The 19,183-nt window shown below is 37.3% G+C and overlaps 1 protein-coding gene across 1 annotated transcript in view; it reads right to left on the bottom strand.

Moving 5' to 3' along the window:
* DCC (DCC netrin 1 receptor) overlaps positions 1–19,183 on the bottom strand; it is a 1,314,656-nt gene that overhangs the window by 403,760 nt on the left and 891,713 nt on the right. The window contains exon 8 of the mRNA XM_049901020.1: positions 2,872–3,028. Within this exon, the coding sequence (XP_049756977.1) occupies positions 2,872–3,028 (157 nt within the window). The remainder of the gene's footprint in view (positions 1–2,871; positions 3,029–19,183) is intronic.

Below are 19,183 nucleotides of genomic sequence, written 5' to 3'. Positions count from 1 at the left end.
TATTGTCACTGGTTGCCCTCAGGTCCATTCTGGCTCCTGGAAACTCTATGTGTGCAGCATAGAACTGCTAGATAGGGGTTTCAAGGCTGTGATCTTTCAGAAGCAGATCACCGGGCCTGTCTTCCCAGGCGCCTTGGGGTGGGTTCAAACCACCAACTTTCCATTAGTAGTTGATGGTTTCACTATTTGTGCCACCAAATAACTTCCTAAAATGCTGGATAATTTTTTTTTTTTTTTAACTTTTTTTGAGCCCATGACTATACTGGCTGCAAAGTAAGAGACTTATTTAATTATTTAATTACTTAGGCCCTTGGAGCTGGTGTCTGTCTGAGGATATTTGCCCATTTGCCCATCATATGTACCAATAGAAGTATAGAGCTAGGAGTTTTAGAAGTTAACAGGAGGAGAGAATAAGAGACAAAGCTTGCAGATAAAATAGGGTGTGATGTCTGATTATAGAACCTTGCATACAGCCAGCACCTTGAAAAGACAACACCCCAGCGGGTAAACTAGCAAATAAAATTTGCTTCGAGAGAGAACTGGTGAATATATTTGCTTGGTATATGTATACTTGCTTGTTATATACTTGGCTTGGTTGGAACAAGAGAAAAAAAATAACTTCTGAGAATTCCTTACTATAAGTCTGAATTTATTTATTAGAGTTTATGTGATAAAGATGGCCAAAAAAAAAAAAACACCCAAATATTGTCATTCTCATTGGACTTTCTTTTAACCAATAAAATATCCCAATTAAACCTTTGTGGCCCAAACAAACCTTAGTAACGTTTTTTGTTTAATGTGGTCTCATTTTGGTAAAGCAAATCCTCCCAGGAGATATGTATTTTAAACCTTGGCTGCGAAAATTTCCTCAAATAAATTTCTGAGGCCTAGAGTTAACAATCAAGAATCATGCAAACAAGCCACTATGAGGAAGAGTCAGCAGAAACAAACTAATGAATAAGACCCACAAAGACTCTAGGTTTTAATATGATCAAATATGGACTATGAAGTTTAGTAAATTTAAAGTAATAAAGAGAGATAGTAAATGGTTTAGTTTTAGAAAAGAGGTTGGTATTTTGCCAATATATAAATTAGTCTTAGGTGTTAAAACTTCAGTCTTAAAAGTGGTGAAAATTTTAAGAAAATGTTCAGAGACAAACAAAAAACAGTGGATTGTAATCTTGAAACAGGACATATACAACTTATTTTTGCTTAGCCAATTATAATATTAACAACTGCCTACAAAATATTAGATACTCTGCTATGAGCTTTACGTATTCAACCTAATTCAGTTATTACAAAACCCTTGCAAGGTGAGTATTATTATTATTTCCTCTCGATGGCACTGGGTTTTTTTTTTTTTTTTTTTAAAGAGTAAAGTGAGGCTCAGAGAAATTATATAGTTTTTTTAAGGTCTCATGATAATAGTAATAGTAATAGGGTTCGGATTACAACCTAGCCACAGTGGTTCTTTCTTTTTTTAAATGCACCTAATTTTTTAGAGAAGTTTTAGATTTATAGAAAAATAACACAGAAAGTACAGGGGCTTCTCATACACCCATCTCTCTCCTGCACACAGTTGCTGTTATTATTAACATCTTGCATTCCTGTGGTACATTTGTTACAACTGATGAACCAAGATTGATACATTATTATTAAGTTCAGAGTATACATTAGAATTCACTTTTTGCGTTGTAGAGTCCTAGGAGTTTTGACAAATACATAATGTAATGTATCCATCATTACAGTATCATGCAGAATAGTTTCACTGCCCTTAATATGCCCTGTGCTCCACCTATTCATCTCCCTCCTCCTCCTCTCCCCAGCAAACATTGATGTTTTGACTTTATAGTTTTTCCTTTCCAGAATGTCAGATAGTTGTAATCATACAGCATGTAGCTTTTTTCAGACTGGACTCTTTCATTAAACAATATACATTTAAGGGTCCTCTATGTGTTTTTGTAGCTGTTTTTTATTTTTATGTGTTTTTGTAGCTATTATAGCTCATTTCTATTTACTGCTGAATAATATTCCATCATATGCATGTATCACAGTTGGTTTATCCATTCATGTACTAAAGGACATACTGGTTGCTTCTAATTTTTGGCATTTTTTAATAAAGCTGCTATAGCCATTTGTGTGCAGGTTTTTGTGTAGACATAAATTTTTAACTCACTTGGATACATAACTAAAAGATCATATGGTAAGCTTATGATTAACTTTGTAAGGAACTGACAGATTGTCTTCCAAAGTGGCTCTACCATTTTGTATTTCCACAAGCAATGAATGAGAGTTCTGGTTTCTCCACGTATCAGTGGTATCAGTGTTTTGGGTTTAAGCCATTTCAGTGGGGTGTATAGTGGTACAGTGAAAATTTTAATTTTCAATTCCCTAATGACATACAATGTTGAGCATCATTTCATGTGTTCATTTCCCATCTGTATATCTATTTTGGTGAAGTGTCTGTTCAGATATTTTGCCAATATTTTAATTGGGTTATTTGCTTTGTTACCATTGGGGCTGTATTGGTTCTTTTATACCTTGTTTGGTTAATAAACAGCCTAATTATGTTCTCTACTTACTACTTTGAAAATCAAAGAAATTAAAAAAAATGGATATCATATATTCACTTTCTTGTCCATTTTCAAGGAAGTTTTATATAATTTAATATGATTCTGTAAACAATCTTGTTCAAAAAAACAAAGGTAATGGAGAGAGATTTTTTTTCCATTTAGTAAAGCATAAAAAGCACATAACTATAGATTTTACAAGGTCTCCAAAGTTCCTTCTCAAGCTGTCTCACTGCCATTACCCCACTGTATGCATTTAAAGAAATGGCAGATTAGGCTGAACTTTATCGGTGGCACTTACCTATTGTCACCTTCTCTGGAGAAAAAGACTGTGAAAGTTTGGATGTTCCCTTTTGCTTCTGCAGGTGGGCGCCAGCTGAGACGAACAAATCGACTGGAAACCAAGACAGGGACCACATCTCTGGGAGCAGAAGGGAGGACACTGGAGCTTGGGATAGCTAGAGAGGAAGGAGAGCAGGCTGTTAGAGGTGCTGGTGCCATTGGTGGGAAACGTGGGGAAAGGCAGAGATGACCCATTAGCAAACATAACCTTGTGACATTCACACAGGGTCTAAAGGTAGGAAGAAAATCAAGGGAAAGCAGACAGTTAATAGAATAAGAAACACTTGACATTCCAAACAAGAGAAAAACAAAAAAGAATAATTAAAAGTAATTTAAACTACCATTCAAAAACCCATTGCTGTCCAATCAATTCCGACTCATAGCGACCACGTAAGACAGAGTAGTACTGCCCCATAAGTTTTCCAAGGAGCACCTGGTGGATTCAAACTGCAGACATTTTGGTTTGCAGCCATAGCTCTTAAACAGTATGCCGCCAGGGTTTCCAAACTACTATAGAAAATCAAATTTCTTCAGTGTTTAACAGGGCAGCTAATTAATAACATACATGATTCTATTACATATTTGTGCAGTTTTTATTACTTTTTGGGATCCATGTCAACAAGAAATATGTTCTGTTTAGGCAAGAAACTGGGAGAGAAATTGGGTAATGTGTATTATGAACAAGCACATGAATTCCAGAAAGACCTTTCTATAGAAGTGTGGATAATATGATTTAATATTATAAAGGGATTGTGTTTCTTGTGACTGTATGTGAGTAATAGAAATGTTATGTTAAAGCAGGACAAAAGTATTTTAAGCAACTAAGAATGTATTTTCCTAAATCCTTTCTGGAATGGAACAGGTGTTGAAGAAGTAAGCAAATGAATGAATAATTGAATAAATAAATGCATAGATTTATGTTTGAAGTAAAGGAATTATAATACAGATAATAAGATATTTTAAATATGTAATCAAATGTAGAGTGAATATTTTGTCATAGCTCTTCTTTGAATTCTTGAAAATGTTAAGTGAATAACCATATTGAATGTAAGCTTATAGTTTTTTTTTTTTGGCTTTAGAAAAAACATAATATGGTCCTATACGTTTAATAAGCATTGAGATAATCTGATTCCTAAAAAATTAAAAATCACATTATAATTCTCTTCCCTTTATATCTGTAGAATAACTAGAACTAACTTGATTCTTCAAAATATTGAATTCATAGCTAAAATTTGTTTCATAGTAGAAAAGACACAACTCCAGCATGTGTACATAAATTGGAGTTTAATAAAGCTCTAATTTGGAAGCCAAACTACGGAAACTGCCAACATTTCACAACATAGCCATGAACTTAAATGTATTGGAAAATGTCTCAGGTAATCAAGTAGTTATTACAAAACCTTGTTTACACTGTTTTAGATGCAATTTGAAGTTCATTGTTTGTAAGTTTTCTAAGACCAAAGAATGTTAGAAGCAGCACATTAAAAGTTGACTGAAGCTAACAAAAAGTAGAAATGGTTCACATGGATTATCTACTAGTAAGGATGATGACAGAAAAAAAGTCCTACAAAATGTAAAAAATACCATTGCACCATGTTTGTAGAATATCACTGTATATTTAGAGACCTCAACAATTTTTATTGATAGATACAACATGGAATCATTTGCAAATGGAAAACTGTGGTTTTTCAAACACTTGGGGCATTTATTATTATGGTTTTAGAAGTCTTCTATCAAATATAGAGGTATCCTGTGTGTGTGTGTGTGTGTGTGTGTGTGTGAGAGAGAGAGAGAGAGAGAGAATTTATAATTCATCTTTGCTGTATACCACTATTTTCTTTTTATTTGCTCAAGTACCCAAATCTAGGGAACATTTGGTTCATCCTGATAGGTGCTTTCTAGTAAAACATGCAAGTGCCCATTTCCCCACATTTAATCTTCAAACTTGCTTTTGTATTTTCTCTAGTTCTTATCAAAGTTACTTTTCATTCTTGTATTCACTTTCGAGAAGGACAGGCTTAGAGGGTACCCCTGCCATGGAGTAAACTCCTGTTAGCTGGAAAAAAGCCATTTGCGGGGGAATACCTCATTTCCCAATGTTGCCAGAAACATTATCAATTTACAACATATATCTACACATACATACTTACATATGTACTAGTTACATTGTGAAAGCAAGGCTTAAAGACTGCAGAAAGCTTTCAAAATTCCTTCTGGCTCCATAGATTCTTAGACTACTTCTTGGTAGATATTCACTTGCTTTCCCCATCAGAACAGTATTTGAAGTAAATGGTAGACTGGCAGCCAGTTAGTCAATCTTTTATATCAGAGTGGGGAGGGAAGGGGAAAAGATTGACAGCTGGATAAGTAGCCTCTCTCTCAAAAATACAGATGATATTAAGCTTCTTGACAAAATTCTTTATTTCAACAGGCTATAGAGAACTCTCCCTTCCCCTCCCACTGCCCCCTCAACCTGCTTCTCCTCCTGTGTTGCTTATCTCAGTGTGTATTAACACTGTCCTCTCAGTGTAATCCAGAAAGTTGAAATGCATCCTCTATTCCTCATTCTCCTTTTAGGGATTCTTCTAGGCCACATTCTAGGGATCCCCCCCTCCTAAGTCTATCATGCTACTTTATCTCCACTGCCACACTATATTTTGGCCATTGTTCTCTCTCGGCACCATTACCTCAATGGTCTTCCAGCTCATCCACTTTCCCTTCAGCTTATCTTCATCAAATGTTTTCCCTGTATAGCATTCAGAATAAGCTTATAGGAACTAGTAAAGAATGTCTGCCTTGAGCATTGTGCTCTTTTAAGACTTACCTTATGGGATCAAACTGACAACAGCAATTCAAAAGACTAGATAGGAAATTAGGGTGCAGTGAATTTTATGTTAATGGGGGAAGAAAAACTCAGAAAAGGAGAGTGAGAATTATTGTACAACTTGAAGAATGTAATCAGTGTTACTGAATTTTACATGTAGAAACTATTGAATTGGTGTATTTTTTTTGTTGTGTATATTCTCAAAAAAACAAACAAAAACTATTCAATCGTATCACTCTTCTGCTGGTCTATCTTCAGTGTCTTCTGTTCACCCCAGGGCAAATTCCAAACTTCGTAATATGCCTGCTGGCTGGGCTCCTGCTAAGCATTTGTGTTGGTTTGGGTTTCCCTACAAGCAAGCCCCAAATAAAAGGATTTAGAGGCAAATACTTTATTTGGGAGGTAATCCCAGGAAACATCTGGTGGGGCGTTGTGAAGTGAGCAGAGAGGAATGGAAGCCTATCTGGGGTCAGCTGAGGACATAGCTCAGAATCAGGGTTGGAGTAACCAGTAAGCAAGGTAAGCACAGGCTTACTTGTGTTTACTTACTAATCTATAGTGAAAAATTTTACATGGGTTTCACCACATGTGTGCTCCTATGGTCAGAAAAAACCTTTGGGCAGAGATGTGTAGGTGTTCACAGTAAGCAGTGTTCATCAACCAATTTAGCAAGTAATTTTAAAGCACTTTTCACATGCCAGCCCTTGTTCTAGGCACTGAGGAGAGAGTGGTGAACGACAGACGAGGTCATTGTCCTCACAGAGCTTACATCGAGGTTCCCTGGCTGTTTGGTGCTTACAGTCAGCATGTTCCCTCCATACTGAATTACCTAACTGCAATTCCCTACTGGGCTTCTGTACAAGCAGCTCCTGCTCCTTAATAAGTCCATTGCATTCACCTGACTAATGCCTACTTTCCTTTCAGGACTTAATTTAAGCGCTGTTTCCTTTGGAATAAAATTCCTAACCCAAAGTACCTGAAAATATCTAACAGAAAATAGTTAATATCTACAATATTAAAAGAATATCTACAAATTAACAAAATAATAAATAACATTAATTTAAAAATCAGGTTAAACTTGTCAAGTAATAAAAGAAGTGCACATTAAAATAAAATAAAATAACAAAGTAGTGAGGCTTTAGAGAATGTTAGAATCTCGTGTTGGCCAGATTGCGGGATTCCCATACACTGTCAGTTGAAGTTTATATGAGTATAACCTTTTTAGACGTCAAGTTGGCAAAATTCCTTAAAATAAAAAATTTTTAAAAAATCACACCATTGACCAAACACTCAAATTTCTACAATGTATCATCTAGAAATTAACAAACACCACATTTATCAATATATCAATCTGAGGTCATCGATCACACATTTACTAAAAATGTAAAACCTACACATCTTATCAGTCCCTGGGAGGTGCAAATGGTTAAGAGATGACTACTAACCAAAAGGTTGGCAGTTCAAATGCCCCCAGAGGTGCTTCTAAAGAAAAGCATTGTGTTCTGTTTTCCAAAGCTCATAGTCATGAAAGTTCTATGGAGGGCAGCTCTAATCTGAAACACATGGGTCGCCGTGAGTCTGAATGGACTCAACAGCAATTTGTTGTTGTTGTTGTTGTTTTGTTTTATACATTTTACCAGTTTAAAGAAAATGGTTACCTTTGAGTCTTTTAAAAAAGATTTTTATAAATCAAAATGTAATCTGTGATTACTTGATAAAACCTTTTGAGAATTTTCAAGAAGCTAAAAAAAAAAGTTTTAAAAGAACAGGAGAATGGATACTTCTTAGACATAAGCAAATACTTTGTGAGATTGGTTTACTGATTTTGAAGGATTAAGACTCTAGTTTTCTAGTGGGACAACTAATTTGCATAATATACTTCAGAAAGTGTATGTTTTACATCCCAACGTGGTGAGTAGTGCCTGGGGTCTTAAAAGCTTTGGAGCAGCCATCTAAGATACAACTATTGGTCTCTATTCATCCAGAAAAAAAGAGAAAGAAGGAAACGAAAGACTCAGAGAAGATAGTAGTCTACAGGACTAGTTATCTACGTGAACCACGGCCTCATCTACCCTGAGACTGTAAGAACTAGATGATGCCTGGCTACCAATACTGACTGTTCTGATCAGGGCCACAGTAGATGTGTCCCGACAGGACAGGAGAAAACTGTGTAACAGAACTCAAATTCTTAAACAGTCCAAACTTACTGAACCAGTTGAGACTACAGGACTCTGAGATGATAGCCCTGTGATGCTCTTTAAACCTTAGATTGAAATTATCCCTTGAGGTCACCTTTAGCTAAGTAACAGTTTGGCTCATAAAATAAAGAATATCACCAGTAAGTAATGAACTCCTTTAAAAAACTATATAAGACCAAGTTTTCAAAAATTACTCCAAAGCAAAGATGAGAAAGTAAGGCAGCAGGAAAACTGGAGTACTGGAAATGGTACAAACAGAATGGAATAAATGTACATGATGACACATTGCAGAAAATCTAACCAATATCACCGAATAATTGTATAGAAATTGTTAAAATGGGAACTTAATTTACTGTGTAAATTTTCACCTTAAATACAACAAAATATTATTAAAAAATAAATGCGCAGGAGGGAAGTTTCCAAACCCTTTTTTCCCAAGAGCACCTCACTCATATATGATGTCATCATTAATCCACCCATTCAGGGATTGCCAACAAAGTGACCAACAGTAGTCTGCACACAAATGCTCTCTCTCCAGACTTCCAGCCGTGTCTTCTCCCTGATCTGGTCCACACTCAGATGGTAGAGATATAGTTCAGAAAAGAACTAATTAGACTCCCTGCCTCAATTTATACAGTCCTTATATTTTTTTTATATTAAAAGGAAGAGACACATTTTTAACAAAGGAATGACTTCTGATTTTATATAGGGGAATTAATTTTGTTCTCACTAATCCTCCATGCTTTCTCTCAACAGTAACTTGTCTTCAAATAAGGTCTCAATAAGGAACCAATCAAGACTTCTTTTCTTTGCTCTTAGAAGCTTAATCTCCAGTCTGGCCCTAATCTCTCTGGTCCATTACTGTTGCCATGGTTACAGTTTCTTTATCTGTTGTCATGGAGAAGAAGAGGCAAATTTGCCACACTATAACAACATATTCTTAAAAAAAAAAAGGAATACCTTAAAAAAAAAATGTCTCATAATAAAATCCAGAGAAAGGAGGTAGTGTCTGAAGATAATGCAAATCTGAAGAATGGATAGTTTTGAAACAAACAAAAAATGACAGTTTGATTTTGTTCAGTAGACTAGTCTTGGGCTAATACGGCAATAGTCCAGTACATTATTGGGTTAATTTTTCTATAAAGCCACAATTCTTTGTAGTTACCAGAGGCTCCTTCTTTCAAATTTTTACTATAAAATGTTTATGCACATTAATTTTTCTCTGAGCTCATTAGCAGTGTATGACCTCCACTCCCTATGAGGCCGATGAAAGATGATAAGATGCATTCATAAAAATGCAAACATATTTAATTTGCACTGAACATCAAACTAATAAATGTATTTCCCTACCACTCTAACTTTTCATTATCCATGATGCTAACTAAAACCTTATTAATGTGGCCGTCAGATCAACTGCTACTTTATTTGTTACATCTCTTTATTAGCTTCAAGATTCAATAAAAGTAAACTATGAAGAGATATGGTTAGTGAAATGATAGAAACATTTAATTCTTTTTTTTTTAAAGGCAAAACCTCTTTTTCCCATTTTGCTTTTTGTTGCTGTTCTGTTGACACCAAATTCTCCAGTAAATGGAGACAGTAAGTAAAATCTAGATTTTGGATTAAAATTTTTACACTTCATAAAGTAAATTTCACAAAATTACTGCAAAAAAAGCTTGGTTGTGATGGTCAATGATTAAAAGAGCAGCATTTTTTTCCTAAAATCTCATGTAAATTTCACAATCCCAGTAATCATGGATTTTGAGCTTGTACATTAAGATCTGCAGTGAAACTAAGAAATGTGAATATTCCAAATAGTAATGATTTTATGTCATTATTCATTTTAACCATATGTTAATTAGTTTGTTGTACTGTGGTGGCTTGCATGTTGTTGTGATGTTTGAATATATACCACCAGTATTTCAAATACCAGCAGGGCCACCCATGGTGGACAGTTTTCAGGGGAGCAAAAAATAAAAAAATTTTTTTTTTTTTTTTCCAGGCTAAGACAGACTAGGAAAAAAGACCTGGCAGTCTACTTCTGAAAAAATTGGCCATTGGAAGCCTCATGAATAGCAGCAGAACCTTATCTGATACAGTGCCAGAAGATGAGCCCCTCATATTGGAAGACACTCAAAAAATGACTGAGGAGGAGCTGCCTCCTCAAAGAAGAGTTGACCTTAATGCCACCGATGGAGCCAAGCTTTCCGGACTTTCATTTATTGATATGCCATGACTCAAAATAAGATGAAACAGCTACAAATATCCATTAATAATTGAAACGTGGAACATATAAAGTAATTTTCTAGGAAAATTAGAAATTGTCAAAAAGGAAATGGAATACATAAAGATCAATGTCCTAGCATTACTGAGCTAAAATGAACTGGCATTGGCCATTCTGAAGCGGATAATCATATGGTCTACTATGCTGGGAATGCAAAATTGAAGAGGAATTGCCTCACATTCATCATCAGAAAGAACTTTTCAAGATCTATCCTGAAGTGCAATGCTGTCAGTGATAAGATAATATCCATAAGCCTACAAGGAAGACCACTTAATACGACTATTATTCAAATTTATGCCCCAATCACTAATGTGAAAGATGAGGAAATTGAAGATTTTCACTAACTTTTGCAGTCTGAATTTGATCAAACATACAATCAAGATGCATTGATAATTACTGGTGATTGGAATGCAGAAGTTGGAAACAAGCAAGAGGGATTAGTAGTTGGAAAATATTGTCTTGGTGATAGAAATGATGCTAGAGATTGCATGATAGTATTTTTCCAGACCGACAACTTATTCATTGCAGATACCTTTTCTCAACAACATAAACAGTGACCATACACATGGACCTTACTACATGGAAAACACAGGAATCAAATCAACTACCTCTGTGGAAAGAGACAATGGAAAACTCAATATCATCAGTCAAAACAAATCCGGGGCAACTATGAACATACCATCAATTGCTCATATGCAAGTTTAAGTTGAAGCTGAAGAAAATTTAAACAAGTCTACAAGAACCAAAATATGACCTTGAATATAACCTATCTGAATTTGGAGACCATCTCAAGAACAGATTTGATAGATTGAACACCAAATGACTGAAGACCAGACAAGTTGTGGGATGGCATCGAAGACATCATACATGAACAAAGCAAAAGGTCATTAAAAAGACAGGAAATAAAGAAATGACCAAAATGGATGTCAGAAGAGACTGTGAAAGTTGCTTTTCAATGTAGAGTAGCTAAGGCAAATGGAAGAAGTGATGACGTAAAAGAGCTAAACAGAAAATTTCACAGGGCAGCCAAGAAGATAAAGTTTTATAATGAAATGTGCAAAGACCTGGAGTTAGAAAACCAAAAGTGAAGAACATGCTTGGCATTTCTCAAGCTGAAAGAACTTAAGAAAAATGCAAGCCTCCAGTTACAATTTTGAAGGATTCTGTGGACAAAATATTGAATTATATTGGAAGCAACAAAAGAAGACCGAAAGGTTACACAGAGTCAGTGTACCAAATAGAATTTTCAATGTTCATCCATTTCAGGAGGTAGTATATGAACAAGAACCAATGGTATTGAAGGAAGAAGTTCAAGCTGAACTGAAGACACTGGTGAAAATCAGGGCTCCAGGGATTGATGGAATACCAACTGAGATGTTGCAACAAACAGATGCAGTGCTGGAGGTACTCACTCCTGTATGCCAAGGAATTTGGAAGATAGCTGCCTGGCCAACTGACTGAAAGAGATCCATATTTGTGCCCATTCCAAGGAAAGGTGATCCAACATGATGGACAATGTCATTAACATGGCACACAAGAAAATTTTGCTGAAGATAATTCAAAAGCAGTTGCAGCAGTGCCTCGACAGGGAACTGCCAGAAATTCAAGCAGGATACAGAAGAGGCTGTAAGACTAGGGATATCATTGCTGATATCAGATGGATCTTTGCTGAAAGCAGAGAATGCCAGGAAGATGTCTACCTGTATTTTATTGACTATGCAAAGGCATTCACCCTTGTGGATCATAAAAAATTACAGATAACATTGCAAAGAATGGAATGCTGGTATCTGGGCTGGAATGCCACTCCCTTTCCTCAGACCCCCATCTCTCCCCCCACCACCCCAGCTGAATTGCAGCTCTGATATAGGCTCCTCCTTCAGATTTTGGCTTAGGTATCACCTCACTTTTCTCTAAACTGGCTTAAGCCCCTGAATTTTGGGCTTTCACAGGACCAGGTAAGAACACTTAATTCTGCTCATGCAGAACCTGTACATAGACAAAGAGGCAGTCATTCAAACAGAACAAGGGGATACTGGATGGTCTGAAATCAGGAAAGGTATGTGTCAGGGTGGTATTCCTTCACCATACTTGTTCAACCTGTATGCAGAGCAAATAATCTGAGAAGCTAGAATATATGAAGAAGAATATGGCATGAGGATTGGAGGAAGACTCATTAACAACCTATGATATTCAGATGACACATCCTTGCTTGTTGAAAGTGAAGAGAATGAGAGGCATTTTCTGATGAAGATTAAAAACTATACCCTTCTTTATGGATTACACTTCAACATAAAGAAAACAACGGGCTCAAACATAGCAATGATTGTGAGGATGGCACAGGACAGGACAGTGTTTCATTCTGTTGTACATAGGGTCGCTGTGAGTTGGAACTGGCTGGATGGCACCTAACAACATTTATTTTTCATTTATACATGGTTGAAGTTAACATACTCCATGAGATCTCTTTAAGTCTTAATCTTTACTTAAAAGAATTTATGCAGTATAAATCCTGGTGGCGTAGTGGTTAAGTACTATGGCTGCTAACCAAAGGGTTGGCGGTTCGAATCTGCCAGGTGCTCCTATGGGACAGGAAACTATGGGACAGTTCTACTCTGTCCTATAGGGCCGCTATGAGTCAGAATCGACTAGACGGCAGTGGGTTTGGTTTTTTTGGTTTTAGTACTTAAATAGCCAGTTTACTGAATGTCTATTAAGTTCCTTTAAGCTTGAAGATATGATTTTTTTTTTTTTTAGTATGGGATTTGCCCTGAAAAAATCAATGAACTAATTTGAGGACTCAAGGTGTACACATGTAAGACACTTAAAGAGTGTGGGACTGTTTCTCACCTACAAATAATTTTCATTCTAAGCTTTGTAGGATAATAGTTTAGAACTTAGAACACATGTTCTTATTAAATTGCTCTATTGGGAAGCATAGTTAATTTATAATATTGATAAATTATCATAGTCACAGCACTAGAGAATTAGGTCATCCATTCCATGACTTTCTTTGGTAAAACAGATTTATACATCCAATCATTAATTCATTTACTATGCCAGACACTGCTGTGTGAAGGTCTGTACAGCTCAGTAATTCTCCCTACTGTAGCTTTGCGCTCAAGAACCTATCTCCTACCACCTCCAACAATGATCCTCCCATACCAGCTCTACTTTCTCAGTTGTCTTGGGCAGGTGTAAGCCTGAGAAAGGATCTAGTGGAGGGTCTTCAGGGGTGAGTACTTGGGTTTGAGGAGTTTCCAAGGACTCTGGGTGTACACGTGGTTCCTTAGTATCTCTCAGCTCTCCACACTGAATCTTACTCAGTTCCATGAAGACTTTAAGCTCTCACCTCTGCTGCTTTTGTGTGCAGGTGTCTGGGCCGGAAAGCCGCTCCCTTTCCTCAGACCCCACCCCACCCCATGCCAGCTACATAGTAGCTCTGATATAGGCTCCTCCTTCAGATTTTGGCTTAGGTATCACCTCACCAATCCCTAAACTAGCTTGAGCCCCTGAACTTTGGGCTTTAATAGGGACAGGTATGATACCTGCTGCTATCAGGGCGCTTGGAGTACTGGTAGCACAGTGGTTAATAGCTATGACATACTACGGCTACTGACCAAAAAGTCAGCAGTTTGAATCTACCAGCTGCTCCTTGGAAACTCTATGAAGCATTCTACTCTGTCCTATAGGGTTGCTATGATTTGGAATAGACTTGATGACAATGGGGTTTGGTGTTGGTTTGGTACATCAAATTGCATGCTCTATTAGATTACGGAACCAAGTCTAAACTGTTCACCACCTTAATCCCCAAGTCTAGCACAGCTTATGTTAGTCAATCATTAAACACATTGCCATTAAGTTGATTCCGACCCATAGCGACCCCATGGAACAGAGATGAACTGCCCCATAGGGTTTCCAAGGCTGTAATCTTTATGGAAGCAGACTGCCACATCTTCCTACCACTGAGTGACTGGTGGGTTGGAGCTGCCAACCTTTAGGTTAGCAACTTAGCACTTAACCTCTGTGTGACTGGGTCTCAAAATCTTGTCATGTTAGCTAAATGAGAGGCTTTGTGAATTTGTAAAATTATAATGTTCACCATATTTTTACACAACATAAGTTTTTTGCCAACTGCACCCTCCCCTCAAGGTATTTTTGTAAGCACGCTATGCTAATTTTTTTACAATTTTAAAAAAAAATTAGCATAGTGTGCTTACAAAAATACCTTGAGAGGAGGGTGCAGTTGGCAGAAAACATATAACACATGTGTTATTTGCATAAAATAGGGTAGACTTTGGCTAGAAAATTCCCTTTCAGAAGCCTCCAAAGTGGCTATTTGAGAACATGTGCTAGGAGGAGACTGAGCTGTAATTGCAAGTAGGCTATGTTAATTATTGCTACAGGTTACCTTGTTTTGTTGTGCTTTGCAGCTATATTTTTTACAAATTGAAAGTTTGTGGCAACCCTGCGTGGAGCAAGACTATCGCACCATTTTTCAACCTCTTGTGCTCATTTCATGTCTCTGTGTCACAATTTGGTAATTCTCGCAATATTTCAAACTTTTTCATTATTATTATATCTGTTATGGTGATCTGTGATCTTTGGTGTTACTATGGCAATTATTTTGGGGCACCACAAACCACACCAACATAGGATGGCAAACTTCATCTATAAATGTTGTGTGTATTCTGACTGCACCACCTACCGGCCATTTCCCTGTCTCTCTCCCTCTTCTCTGACCTCCCTATTCCCTGAGACACAACAATAGTAGAATTAGGCCAATCAATAACTCTACAATGGCCTCTAAGTGTTCAAATGAAATGAAGAGTCTTACGTCTCCCACTTTAAATTAAAAGCCAGAAATGATGAAGCTTAGTGAAGAAGGCATGTCGAGAGCTGAGATACGCCAAAGGTCAGGCCTCTTGTGCCAAATAGTAAGCTAAGTTGTGAGTGCAAAGGAAAAGTTCTTCAAGGAAATTAAAAGCGCTACTCTAGGGAACACACAAATGATAAGGAAGAGAACCAGCCTTATCGCCGAGATGAAGAGAGTCTAATGGTCTGGATACAAGATCAAAGCAGCCACAACATTCCTGTAAGCCAAAGCCTAAACCAGAGCAAGGCCCTAACGCTGTTCAATGCTGTGGAGGCTGAGAGAGGTGAGAAAGCTGCAGAAGGAAGTCTGAAGCTACCCAAAGTTGATCTAGGAAGTTTAAGGAGAGAAGCTGTCACCATAACATAAAATTGCAAGGTAAAGCAGCAAATGTTGACGTAACAGCCGCAGCAAGTTATCCGGAAGATCTAGCTGGGATGATCCATGAAGGTGGCTACACTAAACAACAGATTTTCAGTGTAGACGAAACAGCCTTATATTGGAAGTAGATGCCATCTAGGTCTTTCATAGCTGGAGAGGAGAAGCCAATGCCTGGCTTCAAAGGGCAGGCTGACCCTCTTTTTAGGCGCTATTGCAACTGGTGATGTTAAATTGAAGCCCATGCTCATTTAATATTTTGAAAATACTAGGGCTCTTAAGAATTATGCTAAATCTACTCTGCCTGTGCTCTAAAAATGGAACAACAAAGCCTGGATGACAGCACATTTGTTTACAACACTCTTGTTGTTGTTGTTGTTAGGTGCCATCGAGTTGGTTCCAGCTCATAGCAACCCTATGTACAACAGAACGAAACACTGCCCAGTCCTGCACTATTCTGTCCTCACTGTTTGAACTCATTGTTGCAGCCACTGTGACAATTTATCTTCTTGAGGGTCTTCCTCTTTTTCGTGGACACTCCTCTTTGCCAAGCGTGATGTCTTTCTCCAGGGACTGGTCCCTCCTGATAACATGTCCAAATTACATGAGACCAAGTCTTTCCATCTTTGCTTCTAAGGAGCATTCTTGTGGTACTTCTTCCAAGACTGATTTGTTTGTTCTTCTAGCAGCCCATGGTATATTCAGTATTCTTCACCAACACCACAGTTCAAAGGCATCAATTCTTCTTTGGTCTTCCTTATTCGTTATTCAGCTTTCACATGCATAGGAGGCGATTGAAAATACCACGACTTGGGTCAGGCACACCTTAGTCCTCAAAGAGACATCTGCTTTTGCAGAAGACTTTCCCAAAGCGATATATCTTTGATTTCCTGACTGCTGCTTCCATGGGTGTTGATTGTAGATCCAAGTAAAATGAAACCCTTAACAACGTCAATCTTTTCTCTGTTTATCATGATGTTGCTTATTGGTCCAGCTGTGAGGATTTTTGTTTTCTTTATGTTGAGGTGTAATCCATACTGGAGGCTGTAGCCTTTGATCTTCATCAGTAAGTGCTTCAAGTCCACTTCACCTTCAGCAAGCAAGGTTGTGTCATCTGCAAATCAGGTTGTTAATGAGTCTTCCTCCAATCCTGATATCCCATTCTTCCTCATATAGTCCAGCTTCTCGGATTATTTGCTTAGCATATTTCCTTGTTCTGTTTGAACGACTGTCTCTTGGTCCTCTTAGCACAATTAAGTGTTCTGGGATTTCCATTCTTTGCAATGTAATCCTTAATTTGTTATGATCTACAGAGTCAAATGCCTTTGCATAGTCAATAAAACACAGGTAAACATCTTTCCGGTATTCTCTGCTTTTAGCCAAGATGCATTTGACATCAGCAATGATATTCCTTGTTCCATGTCCTGTTTACAACATGGTTTACTGAATATTTTAATCCCACCATTGAGACCTACTGCTCAGAAAAAAAAAAAAAAAAAGATTCCTTTCAAAATATTACTGCTTATTGACAATGCACCTGGTCAGCCAAGAGCTCTGATGGAGTTGTACAAGGTGATTAATGTTGTTTTCATGCAGCCCGTGAATCAAGCAGTAATTTTGACTTTCAGGTCTTATTATTTAAGAAATACATTTCATAAGGCTATAGCTGCCATAGATAGTGATTCCTCTGAGGGATCTGGGCAAAGTAGATTGAAAACCTCTGGAAAGGATTCACCATTCTAGATGCCACTAAGGACATTTGTGATTCCTGGGAGGAGGTCAAATATCAACATTAATACGAGTTTGTAGAAAGCTGATTTCAACCCTCACGTATGACACTGAGGGGTTCCAGATCAGTGGAGGAAGTAACTGCAAATGTCCTAGGAATAGCAAGGGAGCTAGAATTAGAAGTGAAACCTGAAGATATTACCGAATTGCTATAATCTCAGGGCAAAACTTTAAAAATGAGGAGTTGCTACTTACGGAAGAGCAAAGAAAGTGGTTTCTTGAGATGGAATCTATTCATGGTGAAGCCGCTGTGAACATTGTTGAAATGACAACAAAGGATTTAGAATATTACATAAACTTAGTTGAGAGCATTTGAGAGAACTGACTGATTTTGAAAGAAGTTCTACTGTGGGTAAAATGCTATCAAACAGCTTTGTATGCTGTAGAGAAATCTTTCATGAAAGAAAGGGTCAATCTATGCAGCAAACTTCATTGTCTTCTTTTAAGAAATTGCCACAGCCACCCCAACCTTCAGCAACCACCACCCTGATCAGTCAGCAGCCATCAACATCAAGGTAAGACCCTCCACGAGCAGAAAGATTATGACTCGCTGAGGGCTGAGATGATGGTTAGCATTTTACAGCAATAAAGTATTTTTTAATTAAGGTAGGTACATTATTTTTTTTAGACATAATGCTATTGCACACCTAATAGACTACAGTATAGTGTCAACATAACTTTTATATGCGCTGGGAGACCAAAAAATTCACGTGACTTACTTTATTGTGATATATGCCTATTGCTGTGGTCTGGATCCTAACCTGCAATATCTCTGAGGTATGCCTGTACTCTGTTAATAAATTACAGAATACAGGTAGTCCTCAACTTATGACAAATTCGAGTTACAATGCAGTGTACTTATGGACATCTGCTTTTTTTTTACTGCATAATTTGCTGATATTATTGTTCTCAGATGTTCCCTTGCAGAAGATTATATGTAATTTTCCAATCCCCAAATACAGATAAAGATCAGAGTTATAAAGATACTTATAATAAAGGGCAATGATAATGAAAACAGAAACAAACAGAAGTGTTTGACTTATGTCAGAACCGACTTACAATGGAGTCATCAGAACAGAACCCTGTTGTAATTTGGGGACTACCAGTATATTGAAATATGGAACTTGGAGGAAGGTTCCAAGAGAAATGTAGGACTGGGGTGAGAATATTTTATTTTGGACCAAATGAAAAAGGGAAAATAAAACACAACCTATGTGCCAAGCAAGGTAGAAGGGGTGTTAATATAAGAATGTTCCTAAAAAAAATACTGCCTTCATTAAGAAGCAGAAAAGAAGTCTGGAAAGTTGGTTTGGGCTGACCTGTGCATCCAGATGAGAACCTAGGGCCTGTTATAGGAATTGTGATTCTTATTCCAGGGACCATACATCAAAGAGCATTGTGAGGTTAAGGTTGTAACCTAAGAGGAATTGCCTTTGGCCATGCTAAGGGATAAGAGTAGAAACAAGTTTTTGGATGTATTATCAAGTCAGCAGAGATAACAATACCTCTCAGAGTTTGAGATATTTTCAAGCAAAATGAAGAGAAAAACAATACCTGGTAAAATGGTTAAAAATAATAGCTGGTCAACCAGATAGTTATTTAACTTCTCTGAGCCTTACTTTTTACATTTAAGATGATCAAAGTATTTCACCAAAAATATTTAATTTTCTGGGCTCTTAAGTGACAATGGAGTCCCTGGGTGGTGCAAACGGTTAATGAGCTTGGCTGCTAAATAAAAGGCTGGAGGCTGGAGTCCCCCAGAGGTGCCTTGGCAGAAAGGCTTGGAGATTTACTTCTGAAAAATCATTGAAAATCCTACGGGACACAGTTTTACTCTGACACACATGGAATCACTGTAAGTTGTAGTTGACTTGGTGGCAACTGGTTTTTATAAATGATGAGGAGAAATGGATGTGAAGAGCTGCTCAT

Source organism: Elephas maximus, chromosome 11 (genome assembly GCF_024166365.1).
Source record: "Elephas maximus indicus isolate mEleMax1 chromosome 11, mEleMax1 primary haplotype, whole genome shotgun sequence".
In the NCBI taxonomy this organism is placed as follows: domain Eukaryota; kingdom Metazoa; phylum Chordata; class Mammalia; order Proboscidea; family Elephantidae; genus Elephas; species Elephas maximus.
This window is presented reverse-complemented; position numbering and strand designations above follow the sequence as displayed.